At 45.5% G+C, this 25,392-nt stretch overlaps 1 protein-coding gene and 1 long non-coding RNA gene across 4 annotated transcripts in view; one reads left to right on the top strand and one right to left on the bottom strand.

Annotated features, from left to right (window-relative positions):
- SLC24A3 (solute carrier family 24 member 3) overlaps positions 1-25,392 on the bottom strand; it is a 502,919-nt gene that overhangs the window by 153,707 nt on the left and 323,820 nt on the right. For all 3 annotated transcript variants that reach the window (XM_042980972.1, XM_042980970.1, XM_042980971.1), the window contains exons 4-6: positions 4,714-4,788; positions 1,235-1,319; positions 757-860 (exon numbers count right to left, since the gene is read on the bottom strand). In XM_042980972.1, coding sequence (XP_042836906.1) covers positions 757-860; positions 1,235-1,319; positions 4,714-4,788 — 264 coding nt within the window. The remainder of the gene's footprint in view (positions 1-756; positions 861-1,234; positions 1,320-4,713; positions 4,789-25,392) is intronic.
- LOC122237273 lies at positions 13,194-23,574 on the top strand. The gene is made up of 3 exons (XR_006215616.1): positions 13,194-13,504; positions 20,726-20,866; positions 22,680-23,574. It is a non-coding gene; the product is annotated as an uncharacterized LOC122237273 (long non-coding RNA).

The following is a 25,392-nucleotide window of genomic DNA, read 5'->3' as shown; positions in this document are numbered from 1 at the left end:
TGTTTAAAGTGTGTTTGGGCAGAGCTCAGGATCTTGCTGTTCCTGAACAAAATTCCTAGGAGGGAACTAGGACAGCGAAGCTGGCAGACCCTTGGGAGCTGTGGCACTGTCCCAACTGCCAGAGAGCCTCGCACTTGGCTGACTTCTTGGGTGTCTTCCCAAGGCTTTCCAAAACAGATACCAGACCCCATGACACTCCCTGGAGTGGAACAGTCTCCAAAGATAAAATGCAGGCATGCAAAGCCCCTTGTGACGCCAAAAGCAAGCTAAGTCAACATGTAAATAAATTGCTTGATGGCTATAGCAAAACTGTCCTATGCTGTGATGACAGCAAATGGTTTTAGCAGAAAAAAAAACTATCATTTCCCGTCTCTGTCTCTCTCTCTCCCTTCCCCAACTTTTATTTACTCTATTGCCATGGAGTCAAAGCCATACCTTAAATTGTTTTAGGTCATTCCAGTTCAGATCGTGACATTCAAAATGAGTTTGACACATTCAGATTTATAGCCTGCACCTTCAGGCTGGTTAATTACTTATGTGGATCTGGGTGCTCTCTACTCCATCAACATGGAGACCAAATAATGGTGCCTGACACTTTCCAGTTCAAGTTGGGCCAGCCTCCTGGCATGAGACCCAACGTTACTGCTGCCCGAGACCACTGGCCCCTGTGTTGGTGGTGCTCCAGCAAGACAGGCCCGTGCCTCGCCTCCGTGCTGTCCCCTCCAACCCCATGCCACCTTCTGCTGTCAGTCTTACCTGCCCAGCAAAGAGCCCGCAGACACCAATGATGCACAGGATATTGAACACTGCAGAGCCCACGATGGTCCCAACTCCCACGTCACCCTTGGTGATGAAGACCCCTGAAAGAGACCTGATGTCAGCCTGGCTGTTGTGGCTGGTTCAATTCTGATGTGGGTGTGGGGGAGTTTTCAGAAGTGCTAGACTGTTCTCAGGGTCCATAGAAAATAGCCAAGCGGGGGAGAGAGTTTTAAAATCTGCATTAGGGACTCTTCCACAGGCCCATGGCCACAGGATCTGGGACACCTTCATGCAAAGTGAAAGCATCGCTTCAAAAAAATAACAGCAAACACAGTGGGTGGGAAGGGGGTGTTCTGCTCCTTGGGGTCTTGAGATTCTTATCTCTTATTAGCCAACCCACTGGAAGGCTGTCTGTCCCCACAGCCCTTGTCCTTAAGAGAAGGCAGGGCTGAGATGTCCCTGGGTCATCACCTACCTATGACGGATGTGAACAGCTCTGGGGCTGAACTCCCTGCTGCCATGAACGTGGCTCCAGCTACATCTTCACTGAGGTGCAGGCGCTACAGAGGAGCAAGGACAAAGCATAGATGAGTCGGGATTCCCCTGGGAACAGAGGCCACCAATGACTCCCAAGGTCTCAAGCTCAGGTCCTCCCATCCATCCTGAGCTTGGTTTTTCCTGCACATCCCCTGCTGGGCCACACCTCCTCTGGCCGTCCTCCTCAAGGGGACAGGATGAGGGAGGGGGCTGCATGTTTCTGTGAGTTAAAGGCTCTTGACAAGGTCTAAGAATTTCTAACCTAGAAGCCCCCAGTTCTGTGCAAGTAACAGGGGGTATAGGGTGGGCTGATGTGAGGTATGGTGGGCATCTGCCTCCTTTCTAAAGGGTATGCCACCCACCTCCCACCATGTTGCCAAGTATCCTTATTGCTTAAGAGATGGCCAAATCCACATTTTTATGCAAAAAAATTGATTTGTTTCAATACCATGCCTCTCTCGGGCTAAAATGAGGCTCATGGCAATCAGCTTGCAAGTCTTGATTCTAGAAGGATACAGCAGCTTTGGGGGTGGAGGGGTCACCCTCCTGAAACCCATCCTTCATCATTAATGCAGTCTTGAAGCCCTGAGGTAGGGACAATGCGGGGTGGCGTTGAGGCTGGGTGGGAAGAATGATAACCTGCCAAGATGTCCTATACAATCACTGTCTGTTAATCCAAAAAGTGATTTGCAAGAAGACAAGAAAAATATATATTAGAGGCTGGTTTAGCCTTTCTGCATTCCATCATGACCCAGAATGTTAGCGGCTGGCTGTCAGTAAATAGCCAGTTCTCTCTTGGGTCCCATCTAGGAGATGCTAGTCAGTCCCTCTTCGCACCGGCATGGACAGCTGCACTTCCCTGCTCAGCCATGGAGGGGCAGCATGGGCTCGGCCTAGGCCACTGGCTCCACTGGCCAGCAACAGGCTGCAGTAGGGGCCCTAATGGAGCACTGTGATCTGGAATCCTGGGGATCCCTCGCTCAGGACTGAACAGCTCCGCCGCACATGGGGTTCTGAGAAGAGTATAAGATGGAGGTACTGATACCTCAAGCTGAAAGGTGTGGCTGTGAGGGGTGCAGGTGAGTCCCCAAGGCAGGGAGTTCCAGAAGGTAACTTAACACAGAGCTCACGCCACGTGGTGGTCTGCCAAGACTTGCCATGAGCCTGAGCCTGGTACTGCTGTGTCCATTACAGCTCAGAGCCCCTGCTGGGGCATTAACTGTGGAGTCCACACCTTGAGCTCACCTCCGGTTCCTGTCTCTCTCATCCACTGAATTTGCGTCTTCCTCCAGGTCTCCTTCCATCTCCCCCTCTTTTATCCCTAATTCACCTGGGCCCTGGCAACATCTCTCTGGATGCTTAGAATCATCAGCTAGGGGTGCGAGATCTTCTGCCTCTGGATGCCTCTATCCATCAAAAGCCTTCCCAGCTCCCTCCTGAGCCCTGGTAACTATTGATGCCCAGCCTCACATTCCTCAGGATTCTCCATGTGCCGATTCCAGCCCTGGGTTCTCCTCTCTTGGTCCTGGGGCTCAGACTCTTCTTTGCACAAATCCTTCCTTGAAAGGTGTTGCCTCCAAATGTGAAAAATCCCTCCAAGGGCTGCTCCAGTACTGCTCCCTGCACAAGCCCTTTCCTGATCCCCGTGGCCCAATCAAGCTCCCCCTCCCCTTTCCTCTCTCTGTACTTTCCAACTTCCCAGCACTTCCTCCAGCACTCCCGGTTTGTATCACCCTGGAGCTGCTCTGCGCCCCACAGCCCGTGGATGGCAAGGACCATGCTGTATTTCATCTCATTTCCTTCCCCAGGGGGTGTGCTTGCCAGTGCTATGGATTTCATCTCTCCTGAGTAGAAAACATTCTGACAAGAATATGTACATTTCTAGAACAGGCTCTTAAATCTGCTGTAAAAAAAAAGTCATGTGGGAAAGAGACTACTCTTCTGTGCATAATGAATAGAGCACCAAGTGGTGGTATTTCAGAGATCACAAATGACCCCAGTTACAGGTGCGCTTCCTCTCCTGCTACATAAGGTGACCTGTATTCCGGTTACATCACTTTGGACAAAGGACTTCCACACGTGCCCTCTGTCCATCTAAGATGCAACCTTATCATTTCCTTCTACTTCTACCGAATAAAGGAACCACTCCCAGGGCCCCTCCAGGGTTCCTGTGGAAAGATTCTCTTTTATTTATTTGTTTATTTGTTTGTTTATTTATTTATTTATTTATTTATTTATTTATTCAGTACAAAAACCAAAGAGACTTTCAGGATGTAGAAGAAGCTACTTAAGTTATTGGTCTCGAAGTGTGGTTTCTGGACCAACAGCCTCAGCATCCACCTGGGAACTTAACAGAAATGCAACTTGTGTCCTCTGCTGCCCCCCTCCCCACCCCCCGCCCTCCAAGAACTAATGAATCAGACACATGGGCGGGGAGGGAAGGGGAAGGATGACAAAGTCTGAGAACGACATGAAGAAACGAGTCCCAGATGGGAGGTGTGTCTGGGAGAGATCCTTTCTGAAAACGGGATTCTGAATTAAAAATAAAATAAAGTGGAAAGCTTCCAGATAAAGGAAACTACATTTCAGAACAGACAAGGAAATGAAAGAGGAGAGAGAATGAAAGTGTTCTAAATACGCTGAATATCTTCTGATGAACGGGATTTAACTTGGTCTTCAACCTGGTGTTCACTGGGCTGATTTCGAACAGAGTCCCTTTCCTTTTCTCTGTGGACAGTTCTTTCATCTTCTCGCTTTTTGGGTCTCTGCTTGGAGCATTTCTGTACATGTGCAGAGAGGAAGGGTCATGGAGGGGTGTAGATGAAGATTTAGCACACTATGAGGACCCCACAAGAGAGAGTCATGGGAGCAGAAGGAAACTGAGGAGAGGAAGATGAGGGGCACAGAGAAAGGAAGAGCAGGATTTAAAAGAGGAAAAGAAGGGGCACCGGGGTGGCTCAGCTGGTTAAGCGTCTGACTCTTGATTTCAGCTCAGGTCGTAATCTCACGGTTTGGGAGTTCAAGCCCTGTATCAGGCTCTGCTCTCTCTCTCTCCCTGCCCCTCCCATGCTTGCACTCTCTCTCTCTCTCTCAAAATAAATAAATATGCTTTAAAAAAGTGGAAAAGAAAACAGGCAAAGTCGAACCCAAATAGCACCATGAGTTGCCTCTAAAAGGAGCAGGGAGTGCTGGTCATTTGGGTTAAAGGCCAACTACGGGTCGGTACCCTGACATTTTAAGCAGGCTGTTGGAGCTTTTGGGCTAATACTGTTCATTGCTCAGAAGCATGCTGATGCCTGGTGTTCCCCCCTCCAGAGGCGGGGGTGCCAGGAGGGCTTCCCAGGACCTTGTTGAAGGAGGCTGGAGCAACACTGTTAGATGACCCACTCAGACATGCTCAGAATACAGGGCACGTACCTCACAGATCTTTTCCAAGGAGGGGACAAAGAAGTCATCACACACAATGGCCAGTGCGTAAAACATGTACATGGCCTGGAAGAGAGGAAAAAAGGGGTTAAAGTCAGAGTCAAAGCAGAGCCACGGGGTGAGGGTCTGGACACCCTCTACATCAATAACACTCTCTGACATCATGGACTCAGCATCTTACTCCAAGTACAAAAACTGTAGTGCTTGGGAGGCCCTCCATGATATCACCGCTCCTCTCTGACCTCATCATCTACCACTCTCTTCCTTGTCCACCAAATGTACTATGGATGACTGCCTCAGGGCCTTTGCACCTGCTGTTCCCTCTGCCCCAAACATACTTCCCTCAGATGACCTTGGCTCATTCCATCATGTCCTTCAAGTCCCTGGTTCAATGTCAACCTAAGCAAGAGGCCTTGGACTCCCTTCCCTCCCATTTCTCTCTATTCACCTTATCCTGATTTTTCATGATATATTGTATGTTAAATTAATTTGTTTATTGTCTGTCTCCCTCACTAGAAGTCCACAAGGATATGAACTTTATCTGTCTTATTTGTCCCCAATACAGGGCACAGGGCCTGGCGCATAGCAGGTGCTCAAAAAATATATGTGCAATGAAGGAATAAACAATGAATACTTCTAACTGAGGTCATTCACTCTGCTGTTTCCTACAGGACAGGCTCCACAATCTTGCTTCCTGTCAGCAAAAACCAGGGAACACCCTGGAATTCTAACCTCCTGGGCATAAATCACCCATCTAACCCCAAGTTTCCTCTCTAATTGATGAAATTTTATTTGGATTCCATCATTGGTTGACCACCTAGCATCCATCTTCCACTCCTTTCTAATGGGACCCCAATTTCATCCCAATATCCACCATAACCCATGGGAAGGTGACCCCACCCTTTCCTCTAGGAGTAGAAATGACTGGCCAATCAGTGTGCAGTATTTCCCACTGATGGCTACTGGTTCAGGAGCGGACATGTGACCTGGGCTGATCCAATGAAATTGTAGGAACGGTTTTATAGCCCTTGCCAGTGGCATCCATTTTTCACCCTCTGGTGCTGGTTATGGGCTGGGGGTCCTGGTTGCCCACTGGCAGCCATATTGAGGGAAATGGGACTTGAAAGGAAGTTGACCCTGAGTCAACTTCATGGAATTAACAAGTTGTTGAGCATGTGGTACTAAAGCATACCTGCCTCCAGATTTTGTAATAGAGCATTTCAGCCAGTTTGATTTGGGAGTCTTCCTGTTACTTGCAGCCCAAAGCATCAAATGGGTATAGCTGCTCATCTTTCAAGTTCCAGCATCCTCAGCGTGACATGCTTTCATGTTTTGATCTCTCAACATCTTTTCCTTTTGAGAATTGCTCCACTGCACAGACCTTCAGTCGCACATTCCCCATACCCGTCAGCACAGGGCACAGGCACATGAGCCAGGCTAGCCACCAGGACACCCCATTCTCTGTCATACAGTAGTGGGTGAGCAAAAGGTCTGCAAGGGGGCCAATGAGGGACTGACAGAGAAGCTGGAAGAGGAGGGCTCTCTGCTTATGAGATACAAACACTGCCCGAGTCCGGAGGCAGCTGCCATACAGAGGGAGCTTGCCGGAGAATGTAGTTCATACAGTAAGAAGCCCAACCAAGAGATGGGACAGACAGACTGACACACACACACAGACACACGCACAAAATGGTGTTCAATGACACCCCATGAACTCTGGACCCAGCTCACCCCTGAAATCGAAGTGGACTTTCCAATTTCATGAACTAATAACATGCCTTTTACACTTATGATGACTTGAACGGGATTTCTGTCACTTACAGCTGTCCTTCATGAAGCTTTTTGTAGCAGTCCAAGCATGAAATGATCTCTCTGGCCTCTGACTCTTGGCTGTGGCACCAATTTAGCCATCCCTCCCCCTCTTTATGAGCTCATTTTTCCTTTTCACACATAGGTGTTTGGGCTCTCCAACCAGACTGTAAGATTCTAAAAAACATCTTAACACTTGATTCTGTGGAATTATCAGACGAGTGAATGAAAACATTCATTCCAAAGTGCTGCCTATAATAAATTATCAAAACCCAACACAATATACCACAGGAGATGGGTTATATAAACCATGGTTCATCAATCGATGAAATCCTGTTAAAAGAGATGATTTAAGCCCACAGTTAATGACAAGAAAAGGCATTTACTATACACTGCTAAATGAGAAATATTATAAAATAATGTGTACAATCTTTTCTGTTATTATCTATGCGTTAAGGCATACACACACACACATGCACACACTTGTGCAAGTATATTTGCATATAAGAGTTTGTAACACCACACATTAAAGTAGTTTTTCCCTCTGTTGGTATGACTCTGTTTTTATAATTCCTATCTATATTTTCTGATATGCCCACCTTGAATTTGTATTTCTTGTGTGAATTTTGCAGGTGGTGGAGATTTTAGAGCAAGGACTCTGTCTTATAGTTTTCTAATCTCCAAGGAGCCTGGGATGTCTGGCATGCAGAGACACCTTAAAAATAACTTTCATTGATTGGTCTATTCATAATCTGTACAAAATGATTTGTCTGTGGATTTGGGGGGAAGAAAATGTCAATTTTTACAAAATTAATGCTTTATTTACAGCTTGTGGATGAGTCAGGATATACACTCCCAAATTTCAGTGGACTCAAACCCTCTTTTGCTGTATGGCTTGGCTGATCCAATGATGCGCAGGCTTTATCATTATCTTTGAAAGGACAGCCAAATGTAGTAATTGGAATACAGAATTGTACATTTGTGAATTAACCAAGATCTAAATAAACTGTCTATAGCTGCCATACTCAACTCACTGAAATAGCCAAGTCCATAAACCATCTTTCTAAGACTATGTTCCAATATTACGTATCGATCCTGTCGTGAGGCTAGAAACTTCATCTAACATATTGCAAATCAACACTTGGAATGGGTTGGGAAATGAATAGATCTTCCAGGCTCTCTGTGATTTCAAGGGTGATGGCTACTGAAAGCCACATTAGTTCTCATGCACAAGGCAGTGTGAGGCCCCTGCCTCAATCAGGCACCCTGTGTGGCAAGGCACCTCTGGACATCTGGAGGGGTCTGCCAGGCGATGGGGCTCCTTTCCAGCCACAGAGCACCTCCTGGCCTGCCACTTTGCTTACAAGAAATTCTGCTCTAATTCCTGCCATGTTACCCACTGGAAATCAGTTTCCCCCTGGAAAAGCAAACAAAATAGAGTAAGGTATTGGTGGGGGAAGGTTCTGTGCATGTAGCAGAGTAGGAAGGATAAGGAAATCAGTACCTTCTGCTCATTTTTGCTGTGAACCTAAAAATGCTCTAACAATGGGTCTTCTATTACTACTACTACTAAGTTTCAAAAACTAAACAGAACAAAGGAACAAAACAAATGTATGAAGTCAACTTTTAGATGCAGGAAGCCTACTGATATTGATGGTACTATCAGTACAACTGGCCTGAATGTTTTAGAGTGAGGCATTTTTGTATTAATTTGGCCATTCCTATATTTCCAAAGGATATAATACTATAATTGGGGATACTGACTAATAATAATATTATTAATTTTTGCCACTATATGTTGGGCCAGGAACTCCAGGCATGCTCACTCCAGATACTTTACAGGGATTGTCTCACATAATTTCTCTAACTCCTGTGGGAGGCAGGGTGTTACTGGCCCCAGGTCCCAGATACCTCTGAGAGTACAGTAGCGAATCCAAGGACACATGGCTAGCAAATGGCAGGCCTTGGATGTGACCCCAGGACTCTCTGAGCCTTCCTGCCGAGGCCAGTTTCTCTCCACACAGAGGGCGTTCCTGAACTGCTGTCCAATCGACACCTTCTATGTTCACTTGGCCTACTAATAAGTTCACTTCTCCAACCACACGAGAGAGAGGGACAGTTTCAGAATCCCAGCCAGCCACCTCTGGGAGTTGCCAGTCAGAGCCACTGATGTTCTTTGTTATTTATTTTTATTTTAGAAGTTCAATTCTGATTATATAAATATACCATTTACATAAATGTATCAATGTGATCAGCATGAACAGGAGTAACCCTAGTTACCTCTTTATTTTTAGTGGCTTCCCATTTTCCTCTATAAATAAATGGACCATCAACACTGCTACAGTGAACATCTTTACTCATATATCCCTTTGCATTTCTAGGACAGACTTCCAGATGTGGAATTGTTGGGAGACGTTCTTTTTCAGTATTATTTTTACAAGGTGCACTAAAAAATACAAGACAGACTTAACCCCTCAAAAATATTCAAGGTGATCCCTGGAATGGTGGATGTGTTGCGGCACACCCAGGAATCTGAGCCTCCGGCCTGGCTACAACAATCAGAACAAGCAAATGTGGGATGCTTTCCGGAAATGATGAGTGAGGGGTGTCTGCAGAGGAGAGGAGAGGAGGGGTCTGTTTCAGTTTCAACTCCAAGCTCACAACCACGGGGCCTTCACTTCCCTTGGAACTTATCAGGGCCCTCCCTGTGGGAATCTGTACGTTGGCACTGATTATGTGCTGCCTGGACCATGAGCCACGTTTTAAGTCCATGTACCTGGCTGCTCTTCGTTTTCAGGGCAGCAACTATGCTCTTCCCACATTCATATCCACCCAGTCTCAGGGCGGGCTTGCACAGAATGAGGGAACTGGTTTATATGAAATGAATGAGTCCAAGCAGGAGGTACCCAGCGAGTAGCTGGTGTCCCCTTTAGAAAGAGAGGTAGCCTGGAGCCTTGGAGGAAGCCCAGGATGGAGTAAAGGACCTCGCGTCAAATCCCACACTTGACACTTCCAAGTTGTGGTGACCTTGAGTGACTCTCCTTACCTCACATAGCCTTCAACATGAGACCAATCACACCATCCGCTTGAGTTAACTTATGAGAGGGAGTACTGTGGGGGGTACACGGACACAGAGGAGCAAAGGGGCTTGGGCGTGACCAAGCACCTCATGTGACAACAATAATGCTGTGAGATTGTGCCCCAGCAGGCCTGCTGGAGGACAAGAGACATGCAGAGCAGGGTCAGGAGGACAAGGGGCATGTGGAGCAGAGCCAAGTCACCCTCGTCCTAGAAGAGGCTGCCAGATATCAGTTGACAAGCAGCTAACCCCAGACATGGGTCAACTGATCCCCAGTGTTCAGCTGAACCCAAAAGACCCAGAAGGTAAAGAAATGTGTACTGTTGTATGTCACCGAGGTTTTAATTGTTGTTTTTTAAGTAGGCTCCACACCCAGTGTGGGGCTTGAACTCATGACCCTGAGATCAAAAATCGCATGCTCTACCAACTGAGCCAGCCAGGGGCCCCTGTTGCTGAGGTTTTCGGGCCATTTGTTATACAGCATCATTAGGGCAACAGGCAACAGATACAGCCAAGATGATACAAACAGCCATGGTGAAAACAACAATGAGAAGTAACTTCCAAGTTCTGAGTGACAATATGCGCAGCTTTTCTAGTCTCCTTGGAACTAGCCATGATCCTATGACACAGCTCGGACCAATGAGAAGAAGGCACGGATGCAACAAAGTGACCCTTTTTTTTTCTAGCTCTCAACTTGGATGTAGTGTCTGGGGCAGCAGCAGCCATCATATGACCATGAGACAACAAGCAAGAAGATACACAGCAGCACACACGGGATGGCAGAGCTCTGAGGATGCCATTCGCGGGCTGATCCTATGTCAGGAATCATCTTTCTCTGTGCCGCTTCTTGGGTGAGAAAATGAAAAATGAACCCCCATTTGCCTCTATGGCCATTAGTCAGGTTTCCCCCACTGGTGGCCACAAGCCTCCCTATCTGATTATGGGAGGAGATATTCATTCTGCCAGGCGAGGCTAGCGAAGGGGGCCAGAGAAGTCTTCACAGAGGAAGTGGCCACTAAACTGGGATTCTGGAAGATAAATACCATCTCATCAGGTGGTTTCAAAGGCTGACTGGGACTAATAAAACCAGAGAAACGCTGGCCATAGTAAACTGTGAAACACCTAAGGTAACAGGAAATCACCGTGGCCTGTGGCTTAATGGAGGTGAACAGGCTCTAGCTGAAATGTCAATATACATAAGGGCTTCTGAATTGTGAGGGCAAATGTCTCTGAACAGTGCGACATTAACCCTGCTGCTTTATGTGGCATCTACAGTCAGCGGTTTTCACAGACAATTTCCTTTTACTACATCATCTGCTCTCACGTCGCTGTCTTTAATTTCAATGAAGGTGGTGCTGGACAATCAATTCCTAAGGAAGATCTATAGAACTCTGGCCTTGGTGGAAATTGTTCTAAACCTCCCGGGGAATATGGTTTGAATATTAACCAAAAAAAGATTTTCTTTTCCCTTCTCTGTATTTTTCATAGTTTCAAGTGATAGTTTCTTCAAGTAAACTTGGAAAATACAACAACAACAATTGTATTTCTTTTAAAAATCCGCCCCCCCATCACAGCTTGAATGTAATGGCCCCATGATGTCTTGGTGGGACTGACGTACATGGTCACTTCTGGGTTCTGTCACCACCACAGTTGTAATTCTCCTGGAAATACTCACTCTCCCTAGTGACTAGAGAGGGAGACTCTGAGCTTCCAGCCAGACTAGGGTTCTGCATAAGAGGATTTGGGGGGGAGGGCATCAGGGAAGAGGAATGAAGCAGGTGACTATGTGCCCCCTGGTCTTATATTCTTTAGGCCTTATTAATTTAGAACACCCCATAGTGTCTTGAACATCAGAATCTGCCTCGATTTGTTCGAAGAGCATTGATTTACCCTTACACAAAGTGGTCAAGAAGTGCTAGGGCAATATCACGCCCTGGGCGCCCTCTCGCAATGGCTGATGGGAGCTGGTGTATCTGTACCCCAACTCCCCTGCCCCTGGAGTGGAGAAACCATTCTGTCTCCCTGGGCTCCCCAGGTGACAAAGCTTCAGGTGCCCACCCTGTTGCAAGCTTGATGACCCATCTTTTATTAGTGATCCTCCCTTCTCCGCCCCACTTCCTACTGCACTACTGATGTTTCTCTTTGCCCCTGGATAACAACTTGCATTCCAACCCTGGTCTCAGAGTCTGCTTCTGGCAGAGCCTGAATTAAACCAAGAATGAAGGGGGTTAAGGAAGATCATGAAAAGAATGAAATGCAGTTTGCAGTCAAGACGGGCCACTCATAGAAACAACTGTTTTCTAAAAATCCAGAGGGACTAGCGTAAAGGCATGCAATTCAAAGACATCCATCTCAAATAAACACATTGCCAGCTACACAACTAGATAAGGGGACAGGCTGCCCCCCCCCCATGAAGTTCCGACTTTAGAAAGCTCTGGATGACCTACATGACTTGACTTACTGCATGAGGGACTCTGCTTCTCTCTTCCCACATCCTAATTCCCGCTCTTATGCTTTGAATTCACCAATAGAGAGTAGGCCTGTGAAACTCTAGGCATCCCATCCTCAACACCAACGAAGACAGGGCCCCAGGTGTGTGCTCCCTCACCATGCCCCTCACTGTGTGGCTCTGGTATACCATGGACCCTCCAGAACCTCTAAGTGATAAAATCTTAGTTTTCCAAAGTTCCCTGATGGTTGTTGCCATCCCTGAGGGATGTTTTACATTCATAATAAGACCCACAAGGGTCATAAGAGACTCTTAAATATGGAGAACAAACAGAGGATTACTGGAGGGGTTGTGGGAGGGGGGATGGGCTAAATGGGTAAGGGGCATTAAGGAATTTACTCCTGAAATCATTGTTGCACTAAATGCTAACTAACTAGGATGTAAATTAAAAAAATAAATAAATTAAATAAAAATTAAGAAGAAAAAAGCCCCACAAGGGCCAGTTCGGTCACAACACTGGCTCCCGCTGGGGAAGTGTCTGTGAGGGCTTCCCACGGTATCTGGGGACCAGGTGCTGCCCCAGGCACTCCTAGAGGACAGAATCACTGTCTGTAGGTTGAGATCAACACAAAACAGGGACTCTATCTGAGTCCCACCCCCAGGGTCATTTTGTCAGTTGGCACCGTGAAGGTCTTTGAAACCACTGTCAACTGAAAAGGGTGAAGGTCTTTGAAACCACTGCCAACTGAAAAGGTTTCTCTTGCAGGAACTCAAATGCTAAAGGAAATGCGAATGTTAATGTACCTGCTCTATTAGCATACATCCTATAATTATGTTACTTGAATTTCATGATGGCCAAATAGCTGATCAGTATTCTTGGAGGTCATCGCACTGGGGTGACTACTTTGGAGCTTTGGGAATGAGACATTTGCCATCTCAGGAGAAAGATTTCAGTGGGAAAAGAACCATTGTTTCCCTGTGTGTTCTTCTCTCTCTCTCTCTCTCCCCATCCCTGTTACCCCAGAAGCCTCTCCCATGGTATCCACTCTGAGAGACTGGTTCCTATGTCCCTAAGGAAGTCACTTATTTCTTTTGGTTGTCAGTTTCTCAAAAAAGTGGGGGTAATAACTGCCATTTCCCCTCAATATTTGTTAAGGGAAAGTTCTGGGGGCAGGTGTATGCCCCGGTGGGGGCATATGCACACGTGGGCCTTAGAGGAATCTCACTGGGTACCAGACACACATTCTTCAATGACCTCACAATGGTACAAGATGGGACACTGGGTTTAATCCAGCATCACTGGTGGGAACCAAGTTCAGTAACTTGGGTCAGATTACACAGTTAGTAGGTGCCGGAGGCAGAATTTAAACCCAGGGACCTGCCTCCTGAGTCCACGCTCCTAACTACCACGTCACGTGGCATCTCAGGAAGAGAGGTCTCTTCATGTAAGGAACTTCCTGCCCTTTATATAAGGAACATTTACTCCTCTAACCTGTGCCAGGTCTCAAATCCCCTTCTATGGAGACCTCCTGTAAAACAGGGGTTCTTAAACTGCGGTGTCTGAACCTCTCACCCCCCCGCCCCCAGATAGTACTCAGAACAACTCAGCAATTTGTTTATCTGGATGAGAACAAATCGCATCTTTGTTTTCACTAGTCTCTGAATGAAATTCAGCATTTCCTTCCACTAAGAATACAGGCAATAAGCCACAGCAGCACTGGCAAGACCTGGGAATATGGCCCTGGTGGAAATCACAGACTTTTCATATCACATCACCCGCATTGCAGAGACCACATACACGTTTGTGACTGCTTCAAAATAGTTATCAGACCTGATGCTAGATCCTGTATTTAATATATTAACAAAGAATCACTCAGGTTTCTAAATTGCTGTGTCCTTTAAAGTGTACCAGTATCATCTGGGAAATGCATACAAAATGAGGTTCCCCCAGTCCCACATCCAGAAGATCCTCTTAGCAGACCCCTGGGTTGGGGCTCAAGGACCTGCATTTCTAATCAGCACCTGAAACAGGTGGTCCAGGTGTCCCCTGGTCTGTTTCTATGGGCCCCTAGTTGGACGCCTTGAGAGTGAGTCCAGAATAGTGTCCAGAATAGTCTAGAATAGTGAGGAGGCTTGGTGCCTCTGTCAGGGTTTGAGCAGCAAACAGAAGGCCACTCAAAAGGGTTTAACCAGAGAGAACTCTTTTTTTAACTGCAGAGAGTCTGATGAAGGGCTTCCCTGTAGTAGTACAGGCAGGGCAAGGGAACCAACAGAGAACGTAATGCACCCAGAGCCTAGCAACTCGAGAAGCTGTTCCCTCGTGGTGGCCTGAAGGTACAAGAGGAGGGGACTGAGTTGCTGCAGCCTCATGAGTGGGGATGAGGCTCCTCACAGGGTGGAGGAAAGCAGCACTAGCCAGAGCCTGGAAAGCCAGGAGGGAGCAGGGAGGAAATGCCCAGACCTCTCTCCTGTCCCTCCCCAAAGGCATGGAATCTGGGAGATAAGGTCCTTAGAGGCTGGTCTTCTGGAGTTCAGAGTGGGGTAGAGAGAAGTACACAAAGAAAATGGGGGTGCAGACAGAGAGTGATCACCCAGGAAAAATGGGGAGGGATGGAAAGGAGAAAGGGGAGCAACAAAGGGAGAGGGCAGCCAGAGGAGAAGAAGGAAGCGAAAAGGGGACAAAAACAGGTTCTCTTAAAGCCAACTGCACTTCATCCATGAAGACATCAGCCTTTTGTTAATCCCTTCCCCTGCTGGGGATTTAGGAAGGCTCACAATAAAAACATATACAATAAAATAATGGTACACACAAATAAGTAAAAGGCATCAGGACATAAGACAAATAAAAATGCAAGTAGGAAGTCATGATCAGGAAGAAAGAGAACACATATACAGTGCCATGAACTTTGTACCCCCCAGAGACACCCAGAATTGTAGGAGGACTGGAGGTCAGGCACATTCTAGCTGGCTAGGTCTGAACCCCCATGGGGGCTCCCTGACACACCCTTTTCTGGGGTCATAGGCTGAACTGTTCCCTCGGGCTTGGGGACCACTCCCATCTCTAAGTAAGCCTTTTTTTTCTTAACTAAGACAGAAGAGAGCAAACCTGATTGGGGGAGCAGAAGGGCCAAGTTCTCTGAAAGGGGATGGATCATTCTTTCTCCTTCTCTATCTCTATAGATGTATAATACATATTACGTATATTTGATATTTAAAAATTTAATTTTAACTTTTTTATTGTGGTAAAATATACACAACACAATGTTTACCATTTTAACCATTTTCAAAGTGTATAGTTTAAAGCCATTAAGAATACATACACTCATGGGGTGCCTGGGTGGCTTAGTCGGTTGGCTCGGGTCATGATCTCATGGTTTGTGGGTTCGAGCCCCATGTCAGGCTCTGTGCTGACAGTGTAGAGCCTACCTGTATTCTCTCTCTCTCTCTCTCTCTCTCTCGATAAATAAACTTAAAAAAAGAATATTCACATTCAAATTCAGATTGTTGTACAACCATTACCACCATCCATTCAAGAACCTTTTTGTCTTCCCAAACTGAACTCTACCCGTTAAACAGTAACTCTTCATTTCCCACCCCCACCCCCACCCCCACCCCCACCCCCAGGTCCTGGAAACCACCATTCTATTTTCTGTCTCTATAATTTGACTACCGTAGGTACCTCATCTAAGTGGACTAAGTATTTGTCCTTTTGTGACTGGCCTATTTCATTCAGCATAATGTACTCAAGGTTCATCCATGTTGTAGCAGGTGTCAGAATTTCTTTCCTTAAGGGGTGCCTGGGTGGCTCAGTTGGTTGAGTGTCCAACTTTGGCTCAGATCATGATCTCATGGCTTATGAGTTGGAGACCCGCGTTGGGCTCTGCACTGACAGCTCAGAGCCTGAAGCCTGCTTCAGATTCTGTGTCTCCTCTCTCTCTGCCCCTCCCCTGCTTGTATGCTCCCTCTCTCTCTCTCTCTAAAATAAATAAATATTAAAAAAAGAATTTCTTTCCTTAAAAGCTGAAGAATATTCCATTGTGTACATATGTATGTATGTATGTATATCTATCATATTTTGTTTATCCATCAGTGGACATTTACGTTACTTCTACCTTTTGGCTATTGTGAGTGATGCTGCTACGAACACAGGTGTATAATTGTCTATTCAAGCCACAGCTTTCAGGTTTTTTTGGGTAAATACCCAGTAACGCAACTGCTGGATCATATGGTAATTCTCTGTTTAACTTTTTGAGGAACCTCCATATTGTTTTCCACAGCAGCTACACCATTTTACATTCCCACCAACACTGCACAAGGGATCCCATTTCTTTATATCCTCACCAGCACTTGTTATTTTCTGGGGTATTTTTTGTTTGTTCTATTTTGTTTTTTGACAGCAGCCATCTGAATGTGTGTGAGGTGGTATGCACAAGACACAGTTTTGGGTTTTGTTCGTATGTTCATTTCTGGCGAAAAAGTAAATAAAATCTCCCTGGAGCCCTGCAGTCAGGACAGGAGGCAAGTGTGAACGGAAGATGACAAATGTTTCCTTATTCCCTTGCAACCCTTTCCCCCAGCACACACACAAACTCCATAAAGCCCATTAGTTCTTTCCAAAGAAAGAGCCTCATTTGCACAATCATGAAGGATAATTTCCCTACGTCTATATGGACTTCCTTTCCAAATACTTCCTTTTCAAAGTCTTACCCAGAAGTCTTTGTTTAGCTTAGACAAGAACAGGCATGAAGTCAGGGCTGAGGGAAATGGCAGTGAAGGAAGGGGAAGATGCAGTGAGTGATGATGAGTTTGAGCATCTTGGTGTTGTCAGAGGCTGCTGCCTGGCACCATGGCCTCAACTGCCCACAGGGGTCCACAAGATGTAGGAATAAGTAGATGAGGTAGGGTCTGTGGCTTGCTGGACAGTGGAGTTCTATCTCAGGTGGACAGCCTGTGCTCTGCCTTGGCTAATGCTCCTTGAGGATATGTGCTCAGTGTGGCCAGAGATTTCGATTTTCTAAGAGTGAAACTACGAATCTGGACTTTAGGTAAAAATCTCCTGTTTTGAGTAATGGAAACTAATGTAGTCACTCTGGCCTCACTGCCTACTCTCTCCCTTGCTGATTCTGCTCCAGGCATACTGGCCTCCTAGCTCTTGCATAAATAAACCTAGGCGGCTCTGAGTCAAGGCCCTTGCATTGGCTGGCCATTCTCTCCTCAGACATTCATGTGACTCCTTCCCTCACTTCCTTCATTCTTTGCTCAGATATCACCCTCTTGGAACCCACCTTAACCCTACAACATGCCTCTCCAGCACCTCCCATCTTCACCCTCCAAACTCTGTTCCACTATTTCTTTTTCCATTGTATGGATTATCTTCTAGCATGCCAAACAATTTACTTATTATGTTTATTTTACTGCCTGCCTCCTTCCTTAGAATATAGGCTCCATGAAGATAGGGGTCTCTGCTTGTCTCATCCTCTGATGTATTCTAAGTGCCTAGAATAGGGCTGGCCCATAGTACATGCTCAATTAGGTACTGAATGAATGAATGATTGAATTCAACAATTGTAAAGCACTGAGCTGACCAAATTCAACTGTCAATAGTGAGAATGGTGATCTCAGGTCAGGTCCAACTGTCCATTTCTTTGATCAGGAAAATAATGCCCTGGGCAGTTAAATAACTTTACTGCAGTTGCCCCGCCATGATGGTCTGGCTTGTTCTGAAACTCCTGGCACTGGCCCAGTGGTCCAGGGTTCTTCCCACAGCATCATGCTCAAACTCAAGGTTCCCATCAGGGCTCAGATGAGGATGTATGACTCTTGTCCCTTAGGTCTTTCCTCATGTGGAAATCTAAGATAATAGGCACCATCTTTCCACCTTCTTTCCAGTTTCTTCCAGTAGACAGAAACTAACTACCTGGTGGCTGAATGAACCCATATGTGAACTTTAAGAGCCCCACACCAAGGTGCCCCCCCATACCTCCAGCCGAGAGTCTGTGCTGATGACAATACCAACAACATCCAGATGGCACACCAGGGCAGAGGTTTGGGACAGTTTTGTTCACTTTTGTAGCCCCTCTCTTACATCAGTGCCTGACACTCTTTCTGAGATATTTCTTGGAGGAATGCATCAATGAAAGAATGAGCTCTTTCTATGGGCCGACCCTAGGCTCAGTGTGTAAAATGCATTAGCTCATTTCACCCTCCCAATAACCCACATACAGAAGTTGGCCCTATAGTATTTCTATTTTATAGAAGAGGAAACTGGGGTCTGGAGGGAATAAGAAACACATCTTATTAGCAGAGACAGTAATCACTCAAATCTATTGCTGTGTGACATCAAAGCTCCTAATCTTCATCACATGGCCTCCACTCCCAGTGGACTCCAGGAAGTAAGGATGGAAAATTCCCCACCTGCCTGGTAGCCATTCTATCCATTTAAACATGAAACTTAGTATTAAAGAGCAATCTTCCCCCAGGTAGTATCAACCAGTCCAAAGGAAAGGGTTCCTGGATATTGGCTGTGTTCACCAAAAGAAGACCCTCAGGGGAGAATTCATATACAATGGGAGACTGATAAGGTAGTAGAGGATCCATGGACAAGGAAGGAGAAGAAACCAAGGGAAGGTGTGATGCCAGATGACACCTACTCTCAGCCTCACCCTTCACAGAACTCTGGAATAGAGGCTGCCCCACAGACTTGGTCTTGCCTTAAAACAAAGGATCTGGGCATCCATACTACTGTACCAACCAGTCATTGTGGCTATTTGCCACCCCAGAGAATGCAACTTATCAGGCACTTGCTACTCAGTGCACCCTGGTGAAGTAGGCCTAGCAGCCCAAGATCTTAAAAAGTCACAGGGGTGAACCATGAGAAGCTCATGTGTGATCCATGAGACCCAAAGTCCACAAACTTATAAAGAGGACTCAGGTTGATCTGATGGGAGTACCACCACGTCTGCTAAATGTGTGAGCAAAGTATTTGGTATTAAAGCTAAACACAGAGCTATTCACTAGATTGTATCAGAGCTTAGAGCAAGGACACCTAACCTACATTTTAGACAGTGAGGAGAAGGTTATGGGAAGACTCTCTGGAGTTGACGATTACATCATGTCCGAAAAGCCAAGCAAAGAAGTCAGGAAAGAAGTGGCTAGACAAGGGAACAGCATGAATAAAAGCATGGTGTCACAAATAAACATAGTTTGCTTTAAAAACGACAAATTATTCACTATTGCTGGAGTGTAGATTGTGGGTGAGAAAGCAGATGAAGAGGCTGTAGAAATGGGCAAAGGGCAGTTTGGGGAGGTTCTGGTACTCTGGGCTGATATTTGCATGCATAAATGCATACTGTCTGCCTTAAACAGGAATCACTGTTGACTCCATTAGCTGAACACTATAATGATTAAAGTGGCTTTGATGATGGCGATGATAGTAATAACAGTGATTATGATGTGATCATGGCAGGGACAATAATAATTATGGTGATAATAGTGACTGTGATGATAATATTGATGGTCAGAGTGGTGGTGATGGTGGTGGTGATGGTGATGACGATATGGTGATGGTGTCTTGGAGAGGTAGTGATTTGATAATGTGATGATGATGACAGTGGTGGTACGGATAGTGACTGTGATACTGATGGTGATGGTAAGGACGATGATGGTGACAGTGGTGATGGTGGTGGTGGTAATGTTGATGACGGTGATGCTGCTGCTGCTGATGGTGGTGGTGGTGATGGTAATGATGATGAAGACGGTGATGATGATGTCAGTGATGGTGGTGGTGATGAATGATGATGATGGTGATAATGATGGTGATGGTGGTGGTGATGGTAATGATGATAATAAAGACAATGATGGTGGCGGTGATGAATGATGGTGATGGTGATAATGATGGTGATGGTGGTGGTGATGGTAATGATGATAATAAAGACAATGATGGTGGTGGTGATGAATGATGGTGATGGTGATAATGATGGTGATGGTGGTGGTGATGGTAATGATGATAATAAAGACAATGATGGTGGCGGTGATGAATGATGGTGATGGTGATCGTCATGGTGGTGATAATGATTTGACCATGTGGTGATGATGATGACAGTTGTGGTGATGATAGTGACTGTGATATGATGATGACAGAGACAATGGTGATGATGACGGTAATGAAGAGACAGACAATGGCGATAATTATCACTGCTGACATTTATTGAAAATTGACCATGGGCCTAGAACTGCTTTAAAGCTTAATCTCTAAGCTACACCATGAAATGGAAACTATTGTCACCCCCACTTTTCAGACAAGAAAACTGAGACAGAGAGAATATAAGCCCAAGATCACAAAGCCAGTCCATGACTGAAAATGGACTTCAGCTGTATTTATTTGTAGGAGTCCAATCCTAGCTGGAACTCATGGCTGTAACTCCAATTGCTTTCAGCAGCAGGAGGAGTGGTCTGAAGGCTCAGAATGCCCACTGGCTTGAAGATTTCTCAAGATCTTTCTTTCTTCCTTATTTCCTCCCTTTCTTCCTTTCCCATTTCTCAGTGACACCCCCACCCCACCCCTCCATACTAAACACTAGTGGTACACTCTGTGGGAGTTCTCCAATCTCATGCAGACGCTGGTTGACACCAGGCGTGTCTGCCGATCGTGGCCTCTTTCTCTTCAGGCTTGTTTGAGAAGATGAGGACAATGACTTCTCCCCTAGAGATGTACTGTAAATATTAGAGAATTCAACTTTTCTGGAGGACTTTGAAATTTCAAAAAATTTCCCAACTCTCTGCAAGATGGTGGAAATCTTCACTTCAAGGTTGGTGATAAACCTGCTCCTTGCCTCAAAGTTTTTGTAACCAGAGCCAAGCCTTTCTGAGGAAACCACAATAGGGTAGGGATTTTCATGCCAGAGTTAGAGCTGTTTTTTTGCACAACACTTTATTGCAAGACACCAGGCTAGTTAAAGTTATCAAGATATTTGCATTCTTGCCTTTCTGTCATTTTTTTGTTATTCTCTCCCCAGTCTTGGGAGCTGTTGGGCACCACAACTGCCAGATAACATCAAACAGTGGAATAGCAAGCCAATCATGGGCGAACAACCAGCACTTCCAAACACAGGATCATCCTGAGACACAGGCCATCCAAGCAGGCTCATAATCTGGCACCTCTTCAAACCCATGTTCTTTAAATATTTATTCAACATTTATTTAGTGGAGGAGGGAGAAGAAAACTAATCTTCTATTAATATATATATGTATATATATATATATACATATACATATATATATGTACATACATATATATAGAAATTAAGCCCCTTACTAATCCATTTCCACTGGTGCAAGCATAGCCAATGTTCTGAAAAATATTCCCCCATTCTTCCATAATCGTTATCCTTTTTTGAGTTTCTTTTGTAAAAAGAACTACTCTGAAGTAGACAACTTCTTGATGGTGAATCAAAGTTTAATATTTAATATTTAGATAATGAAACACATTTTATTCAATGTTGGTAAATACTATGAACTGTCCAATTTTAAAATTTCAGCTGGTGGGACGGTATGAGCACTTACAAAGTACATGTAACAGAAAGAGAACAGCAGTGGCAAAAAGCAGGAAGATCCTTTTTATTTCCACTTTAGGTGGCTGTTTGCTACAGGTGGAGGGGTTCGATTCAATTGCCTTTAGTTGTGTTATGTGGAAGCCCAAGTTAAGTGGCGCCATCTTTCCCACTTATTATAGTGATGTTCTAGTGGTCTTGGTAGATCGGCACTCCAGAGAAGGTACTTAGATGGCCGGCCGCCTGGGCACCCAGTTGAAAGCCATGGCAATATTCCCAGGTGGGGACCACTTCCTTAACTGTATGTCTTTACTGTGTCCTATTACCAGAACTGCCCCAGTATCACAGGATGTGCTTCCAGGGTGGAAGGCAATTTCCCATGAGTGGTGAAGGGCTACATGGGGTCATCCAGCATCCACAGCCTTAGCCTGCTCATGACTGGTATAGAGAGCTAATGGTTGGATGTCTGTGGGTAGGGGGCCAGTCTGGAACTGTCTGTATAAATGAATAAAGCCAACAGGCTTGTGTGAGGCTTAAACTCTGACCTTCATTTTATTGCTTAAGATCTAGTATAGTTAACGAAGCCAGACCAAAGCTTCATATTACAGTATTTCCAGCTTCACACTTCAATGACAATCCATTAAAATTACCAGATGATTACAATGGACTTTTAATTAGGAGGTTCAAAATCTCTCTTGCCAGACAATTAGCTTAGCTGGGCACATGCACTCCTCCCCCACAGCTGACATAGGCTGCCTAGATGTTTGGGGGGATGGGGATTCCAGGGAATCCTGTGTACCTGGACAACATTACAAATGACTGCTATTCTTGGGATGTCCTTCTTGTATTCTCTCCACTTGGTGTGCCCTTATAAAGCAATCAGGGCTCAGGACAAAGATGCTCTCAGACCATTCTACTAAAAATCCTCTGTGTTGTTGGAGGACCAATGTCACTGATAATGAGAAGGTCTGACTCTTGCTGCAGTTTGTAGATGCTGACACAAACTTTATGAGCTGTGGCTTCTAGGCAGAGAGCTAAAATTTAATCATGTTTTCACTTAACCTCCCCCAAGGCTCAGAAAAAGCAAGAGGCAGAGTTACAACTAAGAATCCAGGAGATCATCTAAAGGCATGTGGATAGAGCACACTGAATCACAAGAGAGATGCATTCCCTGGAGGTTATAAAGAGACTGAAGAACACTGGTATCTGAGTTTCTGTAGGCTCTTCCGCAACTTACAAAACAGGAATGGGAGAAATTTGGCAGCCACTAACTTCTACTCTCCTCTAACGTAAGTAAATTGGTGGATGCTGTGATGAACCATGGTTAAAAAGCAGAATTGGATAGCCTGGGTCCATATCCGAGTTGTGTGACCTGAAGTGAGTATTTCAACCTTGTTTTCCTCATTTCCCCATTTGCAAAATGGGAAAAATAATGGTACCTATCCCATATGGTTGTTTTGAAAGTAGATAATTCACACGAAATTTTTAGCATCATGGCTGGAATGTTACAAGCATTCAGTAAATGCTGAATAATGTTATTGTTGCCAGAGGTCATTATTATTTCAATCAACTTGTTAGAAAAGTGGGCCCAACTGAACCGAAGTGGAATCAAGGAAACACCAGAAAAGATTAGCATGCTTCTTCCTCTCTTCAACTACATCTGTGGTGGCCACTTCTACGGAAACAGGCACACAGAAGTGGTTTGCTGCAAAGCCTGGTTTCCTTTTCTTCTCCTGTCTCATAAGAGCTGTTGCCCATCAGAAGAAACCTAACCCAAGCTTCACATTCCAACAAACACATGATTTAGGATTCCCTGGCGGTCAAGGGGGACGGCCAACACCATGGTAAAATCCAACCCACCCCTGGATCCGATGTTAATTACAACTGAAAAGCAGATGGTGCCTCAATCTAGGCCCATCTGTTCCCCGTCTGTGGGAAGTTTCCCTGGCGGAGAAGACAGAGCCATAGCCAACTTCTTTTTGCCCCAAGAAAGACTGGACTTTTGCATTTAAGAAAACATCTTATTATTTGCCGTGATAAGATTTTCTCTGATCTATGTAGCCACAGAAATGTTAGGTCAGACATCCAACAAGTGAAGGTCAGTGGGACGACCTCAGGACCGTAGACAACTACTCAAACTCAAGATGCCACCAAAAGTGAGACAGTCTGGAGAAAATACTTGAATATGGCTTGTCCAGGGGTTTATAAGACAAGGCTTCCTGTCACATCCAGAATTCCAGTTATTAAGTGGCTTGGATGAGGAAATTATTTGATTGGATTCTATTACTCATACTTACATTACCCATGTTTTTAAGAACTGACAAAGAAGTGATTTTCCCTCTCCCTTTCTATTTTTTTAAAAAAATTTATTTATTTTGTGAGAGAGAGAGAGAGAGAAAGAGAGAGAGAGAAAGAGAGAGAGAGAAAGAGAGAGTAGAGGAGGGGCAGAGAGAGAGGAAGAGAGAGAGAATCCCAAGCAGGCTCTGAACCACCAGCACAGAGCCCCCATGTGGGGCTCAAACTGACAAATCGCGAGATCATGACCTGAGTCAAAATAGAGAGTCAGATGCTTAACCAGCCACCCTGGCACCCCTCCTCTCTCCCTTTCTAAACAGACTATATCCATTGAACAGAAGGACTGAACTTGTGGCTGCCACAAGGAATGTCAATGTCAATGTCACCATTCTGGTGTTGACTGGTTGTACTGATAGAAGCCAGTAAAGAAAGCATTACCTAAGTTCACACTGGACAGGAGATTGTGCCCTTGACTGCAGACCTAATGGCAGGTGCTGTTGAGTAGTGTTAATTCAGTGTTTAGGAAAAGCATGTGGTACATCGAGCAGATGCTATGGATTCCCCATCTCACTTCTGACAATGAGCAACTTCAGGCACATTGGCAGCTTCCTACCCAGAGCAGCTCCCCACCTCACTTGTGGCTCCCTGCAAAGTCACCAGTGCTGGAGAACCTTCCTCAGCCTGTGAGCACATCAGCCTGAAAAGTGCCCAGGCTTTAACAACCCAGGGACCATCATCAAAAGAGAAACAGAAGGAGTCTGAGAATCAGCAACCAGCCTGCTCACCCCTGACTGGGACAATTCTGAGTCAGGGTCTGTACCATCCTCTGAGAGCCCTCACTGGGATTGAACCCCGGCTGTTCATAGTGGTAACTAGCTCTTGAATGCCCTTTTGTTGGTTCCCCTCCTCTCCCTGTCTTGCTTCCTCCAGTCCCTCACTTCTGTATCCTAAGCAGCACCTCAAATAAACTGCCTGTACCTGGTGGTATGCTGGAGCAGGGTTGTATCAGCTCACAGGGCCAATAATTAAATTTTCAGGAAATCTGAAGGCTGCCAATGTACTGGTAACTTAAAATTGGTCATGGCATAGGTATTTACACGATGGATATTGGCAAATGTTATAACTCAGGGCATTCCCCCACACCCTCAAGGAGCCACTTGTTAAATATGGAGCAGCACCCCACTGTCTCCACCCTAGATTTGTCTCAGGGTTTATTCTGGGGAGCACCCAGACTAAGAGTGTGAGTAGAAGGTGCCTCAATGAAGCCAACACATGAGCATGGTAGCAAAAGAATCAAATTTGCCATCAGGATTACAAGCATTCCTTCACTATCCAAAGGATTTATGATTCTTAGTGCACTAAATGAGTGGAAAAGAATTTATTTCTAAATTTACAGTTAAGAGAGTAGTACAAAAAACGAATGAAAAAAATGTTAGGAGCTATTGTTGCTTGAAACTCATTCCATGAGAAAATACAGGAGAAAATCTTTG

This window comes from Panthera tigris, chromosome A3, assembly GCF_018350195.1.
Source record: "Panthera tigris isolate Pti1 chromosome A3, P.tigris_Pti1_mat1.1, whole genome shotgun sequence".
NCBI classification, from domain to species: domain Eukaryota; kingdom Metazoa; phylum Chordata; class Mammalia; order Carnivora; family Felidae; genus Panthera; species Panthera tigris.
Note: the sequence above shows the minus strand (reverse complement) of the source record. Positions and strands in the feature narration are given on the sequence as shown.